This window comes from Leishmania major, chromosome 16 (assembly GCF_000002725.2).
Source record: "Leishmania major strain Friedlin complete genome, chromosome 16".
Lineage (NCBI taxonomy): Eukaryota > Euglenozoa > Kinetoplastea > Trypanosomatida > Trypanosomatidae > Leishmania > Leishmania major.
This window is the reverse complement of record NC_007257.2, coordinates 655,801-666,326: the sequence shown is the minus strand read 5'-3', so window position 1 is coordinate 666,326 and position 10,526 is coordinate 655,801. Positions and strand designations below refer to the sequence as shown.

The window sequence follows — 10,526 nt, the reverse complement described above, 5'->3', positions numbered from 1 at the left end:
AGGGGGAGGGGAGAGGTGCCTGTGAAAGGGGGCTGCGTCGCACGACAGTACCTTGTCCTGCCGTCCACGCAACACAGCACTTCCAGCTGCGCTTCAGTACGAGCAGAGAGCAGAGAGAGGAGCGAGAAGAGGGTGACCAACCGTGCCGCATGGCTCACGGCGCTGAAGCACGGCCTTGGCACGCGCAAAGACACACAGACTCACGACACGCACACCTACGCGTTCACGGCGTGAGCTCGATCGTGACGCCTTCTGCCATGAGGCGCTCGATGAGAGGTTCGAGCATGTCTTGAATGTGCTCTTCCACCTTCTTTCCGGCCCCCGGCACCGCCACAAGATTCGACTCCACCTTGTAGCGCTTGATGGGGTCGCCGAAGAGCTGTACCTTGATGCGGCGCTTCTTCACAATAGCGCGCTTGCTCGCCAAGTCGATGAGGGAATGCCGCGGCTGGCTCGGCGCCGTCGAGAGGCCTGCGCTGGTATGAGTGCCGCTGCTGCCCGTCACCGAGGCATCTGCCGTCGCAACAGAGTTTCCATGTGGGGATGTGAGGGGGGGAGGGGCAACCGTTGTGTGGCCGCCCTGAGCCAGCTCTGGCGGACGCATCGCTCGCCGTCCGCCAGCACCAAGCAGCACGCCGTAGCCGGAGCTTGGGTACCCGCCAGAGCGTGCGCTGCGACCCGTGCTCGACTGGGCCGCTGAGAGGATATACGAACGTGCACTGCGCGGCACTCGGCAGAGCGATGAGAGCGACTCCACCTCGTCGGTGCGCGGTGTGCCGGTAAGTCCCATTGTGGAGTCCGGACTCAGCAGCGCCGCGTCTTCGCTGTTCGCCACATCCTCGATCTCCTGGAACACCTCGATGGAGGCGACCCCGTCCACGTGGATGTCGCTCACAGTCATCTCCAGCGGGCAGTAGAAGGGCATTGCGAGACTGAGGTCGCTGCTCAGCGTTGAGTTAGCACCGACGGTGTCAACGTTCACCTGCAGCCCGCGCAGCTTGAGGGAGAACTCGCCGTCGTAGCGCACCTTTACCATGAGCGCCGTGTGCTCCAGCGACAGCTCGCGGATGCCCGTCAGCATCACCTGCGGCGGTGTGCTCCCGATCTCCGGCAGCTCCACGTGAACGAGGCCGCGGACCACTTTGCTCTCCCCCTTCGCCATCGCACCCCGAATGGCCGTCTCGAGGGCAACCCGGATCGCCTCTCTGTTCTCCAGGCTCCACGTCTGCGGCCAGTCCCAGCGCAGCATCCTCCACCCCCCCCCTTCCCTTCCCCTCCCCTACTCGTGGCGTTGAATGTGGCGGCCGCGTCTCTAGCGGAAGCGTCTCTATGACCGTCAGGGAGGAAGTGCGGCCAAAGAGGGATGGCGCGGCGAGAGGGAGAGAGAGATGGAGGCTGCGAAGGCGGCACAGCACTGCTTAAAAGGCGGTTGGGTGAGCAAGAGAGAAGGGAGAGAAGGACAAAGTTTTATGCGAAGAGTTGCCAGTGTGGCTAGAAGCAGGCAGAGAGGCGCGCATGCACATACACGGTGAGTCATGCCCGATCCTACAGGAGTCAGGCAGAAGACGTTGTCTCCCCCGCACGTCACCAAGTCAATAACCGCATGCGCCAGTGAATCCACGTACGGCGTCGAGGCGCGTATGGCATGATGACACGGTAAAGAAGGAAAGGCAGCACAATGGCTGCCCCCCCCCCTCCCTCCCCATCCCTTCCTGCGCTCATTCGAGACGAGTGAGTCAGACTGCGCCAGCGAGGGCTGGCTCCGCCGTCGATTCCACCAGAGTAGCGCGGAGGGGGGGGGGGGGCAGTGCTGCAGCTGGTTGCGCCGCTGTAGGAAGGGCGGAGAGTGGAGGTGGGGGGAAGAGGGCAACTTGGATGAGATGGAGTTATGTGGCCGCCATCCAGAGGAACTCTTTGGCTTAGCAAGTACGAGTCACAACACATAAAGAGAGGAAAGAGATCGGCGCTGCACCTACGCGCGCCTGCTGGGTAGGGAGAAGGTGCGCGAGAGGGAGATGCATAATCGAAGCTGTGAAGAGGATGAGCAGTGCACATGCGTACACGCATACACATGCAACATTGGACAGGCGAGAACAATGCACCATACGCGTCGTCCTCTCCTCTTGCTATGCGCTGTGTGCTGCAACAACCGGTGGTGAGCACAGGACAGTAACGTGTCATGCCGCCACTAAGATAAGGATTCTTCTCCTCACCCGTTCTAGACCGCTCGCTCGCCTGGTGACCGGCCAAAGGGAATGACGCTGCCCAGCATGCTGCCCACATCCTCACGACCCATCGGCTTGGTGTGCTGGCCGAAGCGACGCAATACCGTGTCACGCGGTCGCAGGTGCCATTTCGTCTTCAGCTGACGCAGACGGTGCGGCGGCGTGTCGACAACCGTCGTCTCGGCGTCTTCACCGAGCGTTCCAGACGGCGCGGCGGCTTGCGCAGCTTCGATGGCGGCAGCAAACGAGGCCACCTCAGCCGAGGTGCCGTGCACATCCTGGCACATGCGCAGACACGTCAGCGTATCATCGTTGAAGGGGATGCCCAACAAGGAGTACAGCCGAATAACGTCGGAGGTCATGCTCAGCGAACCTTCCGCCGCCTGTGCGTTGGCGAGCAGCAGCGAGTTGAGAATGCGCGTCGTAAGCGGCTTGCCATAGCTGACAAGCTTCTTCACTTTGCCGTAGGCGCTGCTCACCGCACCAACGTGCGCCGCCAGCTCGATGCACTGGTCGTACATGGGCAGGATATTGTCGACGATGCTCCCTACCGCCTCGAGTCGCTGCATCATCGCCTCGCAGCTGGCGTACATCTGAACTGTCGGCTTGTCGCATGTTGTGCAGGCCTGCAAGAAAAGCAACGCCATCTCTGGGGTGGGATTGATGTCGCTATGCAGAAAGAACTGCTCGTAAACCGTCAGTGCCAGCTCACCATCCGCCTGCGTGGCACAGTCCAAAAACGCCATGGTGAAGAGGAGGTAGTCTGCGGTCAGGCCACGCTGCGACAACTGGCCAAGTACATCGACGATGTAGTCCCCCATACCAGGGACGTGGCGGATGGAGTAAAGCGCCCATTGATAGCACTCCAGCGAGACACAAATTTGTGCGCCGTCAGCGAAGCTGAGTGCCTCGAGAACGAGGGTTGGCATGTTCAGCATACTGCACATGCGCATGTAGGCTTCCACGCACTCGCTGCTGCGCTTCAGCGAGTAGAAGTCATAGAGCGACCACGTATCGAGGCCGCGAGCTGTGTAGGCCTCCCATGTAGCCGGTACTCCGCTCACTCCACCCAGAGCATCCGGTGATGCGCTCGATGTTGATGCCGCTTCAGTCGTCTCGCCGGATGTAAACGCACTGGACGCAGCGGGCGTCTTCTGCAGTTCCTCGGCAGCCATCGACACTAGTATCATCGTCTTGGCCAACATTGAGGGACGCGGCCGCAGATGCCGTTGAATGACCTCCGCCATGATGGCCATGCCGTGCGACGGCTTCTGGCACGCCACACACAGCTCCAAGACTGCGTCGTACAGGTACGTGGTAAGCGTGAACGCGTCGGCCGCGTCGCCGGAGGCGTCCGCCTCCATCTCCCGCGCACGCTGCAGGTACACATCCCAGCCCTTTTCCCACTCCCCGCACACCGCGCAGCAGCGGATCATCTCCGCGTGTGTCTCGGGCCCGACGTCGACCGGCGGAATGTTCGTTACCACCATCCGCTCAAAGATCTCCTCCGCACATTGGAAGCTCGCCACGCGCTGCCAATCCGCCACAAGCGTCAGCTGGTCCCTCTGATAGCGCAGAATCGCCGCGCAGCTCTTGTCCGGCAGCGGCACGCGCTGGTACAGGAAGTCAGTCAGTAGCCGGTTCGGTGTCGGCAGCATGCGCGCATGCCGCACCAGCTTATCAATGTCTAGCAGATGCATGTCTCTCTTGAAATAGCCGTACCGTGTATAGCGCAGGTTCTTTGCCAGCGGTGTTTGATTGTACATGTGCTTCATGTGCGGCCGGTCCGGGTCCACCCACACGCGGTGGGCCTTCTCAAAGCCAGGCTCTCCGCCGAAGAGCCCCATTGCCGACGTGGTCAGAGCTGGGCGGTGCAGCTCCTTGTAAGCCGCACTCTGAATGTGCTCCTCGAGCGCCCTCGCCGCCGGCGCTGTGTCATCGATCCATAGTGTCAGCTTGTCCCCTGTGTGAAGCGCCGTCTCCGTCGTCGGGTGAGACTGCATAAAGCTGGAGGCCGAAGCTACCGCGAGAGACGCGAAGCAGCGCGGCAGGCCGGTGCTGAAAAGCATTGCGTCCACCTCCCCCCCCCGGACTTAGCACAGCCTTGTCGCTCCCGTGTGCGTATGTAGGGCTCCTTTTCTGCCTCCTCCCTTCTTTGGCTCACTTTGTTTTAATGCGATTGCGTGGTGGCCTATGCTGCAGCGTGTGAGACAGCGAGTCGTATGTGTGTGAGCTCTGGGCGGAAAGCGGGACTAGCGGTGGCATGCACACACACACACACACACACACAGCCGGCGACGCGCACGAGATGACTCTCACAGATGAGCGAGAAGGTAATGAAGAACACGAGGAGAGGGAGACAGAGAAACGGGACAAGGGCACAGTTTTGATGCGGAAAGGTGACGCATGGAAAGACACGAAGAAGAGGCGAGGAGGAATGTGTAAGAAACCCGGCAACGACACACGCCAAGCACCTTGACCGCGCACAGAAAGCAGTGCTCTACGTGCATGGCGCCTGAAACGACGCTGCATCCTCGGGCACATCGTCAGTAGAGAGCACGTGTGCCGAAAATGTACACGATAGTAGCAGAGAAGTGCGGTGTAAAGCGAAACTGGGAGTTCCGCAGACACACCTCACCCCCCCCCCCACACGCACCTCTTATCCTTCACGGGGGGGGGGGGGGGGGGGGAAGAGCTATCTGGACACGCTCACTCTCCTCCACCTCAAGCACTTCAGCCTCCATCAGCACTGTCTCGTGCTGAAGGTGCTGCTGGTGTGTGTGTGTGTGTGTAGATGTTTTAGAGTTGGTTGCAAGACGGTAGCACTGGTAGCGATGGGTGGTTGCAACATACCGTGACGGTACATAGATGAAGTGCACAAACACATAGGCAGGCTTCCGGCGCTGTACATAATTCCCTCAGCCTCACCAAAGCACAAAAAAAAGAACAATAAACCGCGGAAGGGAGGGAGGGGGGGGGGGCATGCGCGTGAGCACACACACACACACACACAGGTCTACGCGTTCCTTTCGTCACGAATTCTTTGCCCCCCCCCGACGCCCCCTTTTTTGTATCATCGTGAGCACGTGTGCAAGACGACAACGCACACGCACACCCAAGGGGGTGAGATGTTGCGCGCCTACAAAAGAAGACAAGCGGCAGCGCACAGGATTCGGGAAAGAGTGCACAAGAAGGCGTGAGCCTCGCCGAACGCACCCGCCACCACCACCACCAGCAGCGGCGGCTCCTTGAAACCCACAGGCAGAGGCGCACGCGTTCGCTGCGCAGAGAGGGACAGAGATGAAGAGCAAGCGTAGGGTCGATCAGCGACGATGCCGAGTTGTCGGCATAGACCAGCTACGCAGAAGAAAAAGAGGCGCGCGGGAGCAAGAGAAGGGAATGCGATGGTACGCTGCGTTTGCATCCTCAATCCCCACCACAAATGCTAGGCGTCGGTGACGGGTAGCGGGAGCCCCTTCGCCTTCAGCTGGGCCTCTAGCTGCTCAACAATCGCGCGCAGCCGCACCATCTCAGCCTGCTGCACACTGACCTCACGCGCGTACTGCTCGTCGTACACAGAGACGCCGTTGGGGTCGGTGGGACGCACCACACCGGCCTTTGCAGCCAGTGTTCGTGCCTCCTTGCGCAGGTCGTTGATCTCCTTGATGAGGATGACGTTCTCAGTGGTGATGCGCTGCTTCTCCACGCGATGGTTATCCTCGTCCTTGGCGATCTTCCTCTTTAAGCTCGCCAGGTTTCCCTCCAGGTGGTCGCGCTCCCGGTGGTAGTCCTTCACCTCATCGGTGGCGGTCCGAGCTGACGTAAACTGACGCTGATTGGCTGGCCTGTGCCCATCCGTGTAGTTCTCGTACAGCGCCTTCGCCATCGACTTGAGCCGCTTTTTGTCCTTCGATGCTTGATAGTCGCTGTAGGTATCGCTGATCTCTGCCCACATGCGGCCCTGAAGCGACTTCGCCTCGGCTATGCGGGCCGCGAGGCCGTCGAGCTCCTTCTGCTGGGCCGCTCGCTTCTGTCGCAGGCTCTTGATCTGCAAGACCAGGTGCTCATTGCTGGACTCATACTGGCCCGTCTCCGCCTCCATGTGCTCCAGCTTCAGCCTGGAGGCGCTGATCTCGTTGTCTTTTGGCTCAATCTGTGTCTTGAGCTCCTTGCGCTTGAACTCGAGCACGAACTTGAACTTTTCCAGCTCCTGGTTCTTTGTTCGCAGGTCTTGGATGCGGCGTTCCTTCTCAGCGATCGTCTCCCCTCGCTCGCGCACCTCATTTGTGAGGGCCTCGATGTCGCGCTTGGCTGAGTTGATGTGCGACTCTAGCACTGTTTGTTGCCGAAGCTTCTCGGTGATATCGGTCATCTTGGACTCCAGCTCAGCACGGCTCATGTTCAGTTTGGAGAGGAGCGCGTTGTTGGCCGACTGCAGCGCTGCCGCCTCTTCCTCCTGTTCACGGAGACGCTTCTCATAGTACTCCTTAGCCTTCACAATCTCGGTGTCATTGTCCTCTTCAATCATGGCGCACATCGCCTCCGTCTCAGCGTCGTTGCGCTCCTTCTCGGCCGCAATGCGGTGCTGCTCCTCGTCCAGAGCGTGGAACTCCCTCTGCTGCCGCTGCTTGTCGGCCAGGCGCTGGGTGTCGGCCTCGCCCTGCAAGAGCGCCTTCTCGCGTTCGTGATTCGTATCCGCCTCGGCAAGGAGGTGGCGCAGTTGGTCGGCACGGCTACTGAGCGACTCGATCTTGCAGCGGTAGTCCTCCTCGGTCTGGCTGAGCGTCTGGGCAAACTTTCGCTCCATCTCCGCCGTGAACTCGGTGAAGCGGATGGCCTGCTCGCCTTTGGCCGCCTGGAGAGCCGCGATCTCCGCCTTCTGCTTCTGCATCTCACTCTGGTAGTCTCGGTCGAGCTGGGCGATCTGCTCTTCGTGCTGCCGCTCCTTCTTCAGCTTCTGCTGTGCCATGCGCTGCTGCAGGTCCTTCACCTGAGCGGTGATGTTGCGCAGAAGCTGCATGGAAGCGTCCAGGTCACGGCGATCGACAAGGAGCTCTGTCGTGTGCTCAACCTGCTTTACAGTGCCACGGTGCGGGGCTACAACGTCCCAAAAGACTACCATTCCATCCTCACCAACAGTAATGAGCATGCCCTCATCGTACGAGAGAGCCATGTCCGTGATGACACCGATGTGAGTGACGTGCGACTCGATCGTGATGTCGCGTTGCGCCATCACGATGCGTGGGTTGCCGTGATGGCCGTCACCGCCGCCGCCTACCCCGCCACCGCCGGCGCCGCCACCACCTCGGTCCACTCCCTGTCCGTTCAGCTTCTCGCCCAGGTACGTGTTGAACACACGAACGGTGCCGTCCTCGCAGCCGCCAAAAAGGAGTTTCAGCGACTGACTGACCAGCATGCACCGCATCGATGCGTCGGGCAGGTTGTACTCAATCGTCTGCAGCATCGTGGCTCGGTCCACCTGCCGCATTTTTCGATCGTTTCCAGCAGCCCAGACAGTGTGCACATCCGCCGCGGCGCAGTGGTACGTCACGGCTTTCGTGACGTTATCGCGGACCTTGTGGAAGTCGCACAGGCTAAACTCGAAGACGGCTCCATCGGCACCAGACGAGATGAGGCGGGTGTCATCCGGCGGCACAAAGCTGAGGCTTCGTACCTTGCTGTTGTGCCCGCGCAGGTGGCCCAGGAGCTCGCACGTGTACGTGTAGTGCACGTGGATGATGGTGGAGTTGGCAACGGCGAAGTACTGCCCGCCGTGGCTGAAGCGGCACGCGGTGCAGTTGCGGATGCTGAGCCGCTTGAACTCGCACAATTCCTTCTCGTATATGTTGAACACACGCATGGAGTCAGTGAAGGCGATGATCATGTGCAGCCCGGATGGATGCATCGCCATGCAGACAATCTCCTCCTGGAAGCTATTGCGCATCTCCACCACGTTAGTGATGCTGTTCCACAGAAACACGCTGCCGTCACGGCCGGCGGTGGCGACAAGCGGCCGCTGGACGCACGTGTCCACGGCAACGACGCCGCCCGTGTGGAAAGGCTGCCCGACTGGCTGAAACACCATGTCCTCAGCTTTGGTGAAATCGGCGTTCGGCACATTCAGCGAGTAAATCTGCTTTGTGCTCGTGAGAAAGGCAAGCATCTCCTCCGCTGGAGGCGGAGTAAAAGTGAAGGCGCGAATGACCGGCACCTGAGCGCCGATCTTCGATGCTGTCATCAAGTCCGTTACGGCGCCGTACCGCCCGTCAGCGGCGAAGCGGAACGTGCGCACCTTGCGATACATCTCCTTGCTCAGTGTCCGCTCGAACAGCGTGATGAGACCCATGTCACCGCCGCAGACGAATCCTTTCGTGTAGGACGCCAGCGCTGTGATGGCGATGCCGTCAGACGGGGACAGCGGAAGGGGGTGCTTGTACTGCTGCTTCTCAAAGAGCAGTAGGTCTCCGTTGTCAGTGGACACGATAAGTCGCCTCTCCTCCTCGATCAGCCAGGTGTGGGCCAGGTAGTGCACATCCGGCGCCTCCACTCCGCCGGTGGTGGGGAACAGGTGGCCGTCCGTGTAGGAGAAGAACTTAACACAGCCCTGCCCCGTGACGCAGACAAGGGAAGCGTCGTAGGGGGAGATGGAGCACTGCTTGAGGTGACGACTGTCCTTGGCCGCTATGGTGTTCTCCAGTGCCGTGTCGTGGGCAAGCATCTTGTGCTTCTCCACGTCCCAGTACACCAACTTCCACTGCGGGAAGCCGCCGAGAGCGACGAGGTAGCGGCCGTCCTGTGAAAAGGAGAGCGAGACAAACTCGGTGGAGCCGAGGTCGGAGAGGTGCAGCACCGAGCGCCGCTTGATGCGTGGGGAAGCGGTGGAGTCAAAGAGGTAAATGACGATGAACGGAGTCTTGCCCGACTCGGCCACTGCCAGGAGGCGGCGACTGGGGGCCAGAGCCATCGCTGTCACCCTCTCACATCCGGGTGTACACTGCACGAGCTCCTGCGTGCCTTGCTGTGTATCGAGCAGCACAAGACTCTCGCCGGCAACCCACACAATGTAGTCCTCTCCAAGGTAATGCACACCGTCCTTGACATCCTCGCAGACGCCGAACACCACGCGGCGCTCAATCATCCGCGGGTTTTGTGACATGGCTTCCCAAGCCGCAAAGCCCAAAACAGGTATACGAAAAGACAGCACAACCGAGCGACGGTGCCGACGACCGCCACTGCTATCAAGCTTCACAGTAGCACCCGTGAAGAGGGAATGACTTCGCCGGCAGGCAACAGAAGCCGCGCGTCGTGCGAGCTGCTACTTGGGATGGGGGAGCCGATGAGGGTGGGCCGCTGTTACGTTGGGAGGAAGGCGAAGAGGAAAAAGCAGCAAGTGAAGGTGGCAAGAGAGGCGAATGCCATCGCGTACATTGCGAAAACAGCGAGGAGAGCGAGTGAGCTGCGCAGTCCGCGCGCCCAACCGACGCATCGGCTCTACCGCAGCGAAGCGAAACGGTGAGAGGCGGAAAGGTGGAGCTAAAACCACACACGGCACGCAACCCGTGGAACCACCGATGGCAGCACGGCGCGTGCACCCTTCCGACTTTCGTGTGCGTCGAACCGAAGAGCGGCAAGGGAAGACAAGGGCGAGGAAGGGGATGGAAAAAGAAGAGGGGGGCAACAATTTCGTGCTGGCTGACAACGCAGCGCGTGCAAGAAGTACCCGCCTCCCCTCTCGCCGCGCGCGAAGTGCGTAACGAGTGAGGTGGCGGCGCTTAGTCGTGAGCTCATGCCCTTCTTTTCACCCGGCGACCCTGTCATAGGAGAAATGGGCTTTGAACCGCCGTGCCCCCACCCATTCGCACCACACTGGCCGCCCCCCCCCCGTATCCTTCCGTCCTGGTCTATCCCTCTGTTTGGCCCTGGTTTAGTTGGTGCGTTCACTACTGAGACGAAAAACGTGTAGCATCCTGAAGAGATATATGGATGTGGAGACTGAGGGTTACGCGCAGCCGCCCTGTTGATTTCTATGGTGACGGTGCTTGGAGAGAATGCGGCGCACCCGGCGGACCTGTGCAACAGACGAATCAGGCAACAGGCAAGTGAGCAAAAAGAAGAGCACGCGTGCTCAACTCCTTAGCACCCACTGCAGGTTCGGGCAAACCATCTATGCAACGATGCGCACGCATGCAGGCGAGCTCCGACACCCACGCAGGGAGGTGCTGTGCCACATTTGGCAACCTCGTTATGACAACGGCAGCCCCCTACCCACGTACCCCCAACCCTCTCCTCCCATTCACTTTT

The 10,526-nt window shown here is 60.4% G+C and overlaps 3 protein-coding genes across 3 annotated transcripts; all 3 read right to left on the bottom strand.

Moving 5' to 3' along the window:
* Window positions 1-223: 223 nt before the first annotated feature.
* LMJF_16_1570 (conserved hypothetical protein) lies at window positions 224-1,249 on the bottom strand (the record flags this gene model as incomplete). The annotated part of the gene is made up of 1 exon (XM_001682188.1): window positions 224-1,249. The coding sequence occupies one exon, from the start codon at window positions 1,247-1,249 to the stop codon at window positions 224-226; it is 1,026 nt and encodes a 341-aa protein (XP_001682240.1).
* A 969-nt stretch (window positions 1,250-2,218) lies between these two features.
* Window positions 2,219-4,294, bottom strand: LMJF_16_1560 (conserved hypothetical protein; the record flags this gene model as incomplete). The annotated part of the gene is made up of 1 exon (XM_001682187.1): window positions 2,219-4,294. One exon carries the CDS (start codon window positions 4,292-4,294, stop codon window positions 2,219-2,221), a length of 2,076 nt encoding a protein of 691 aa, XP_001682239.1.
* Window positions 4,295-5,670: 1,376 nt separating this feature from the next.
* LMJF_16_1550 (conserved hypothetical protein) lies at window positions 5,671-9,381 on the bottom strand (the record flags this gene model as incomplete). The annotated part of the gene is made up of 1 exon (XM_001682186.1): window positions 5,671-9,381. One exon carries the CDS (start codon window positions 9,379-9,381, stop codon window positions 5,671-5,673), a length of 3,711 nt encoding a protein of 1,236 aa, XP_001682238.1.
* Between the last annotated feature and the right edge of the window lie 1,145 nt (window positions 9,382-10,526).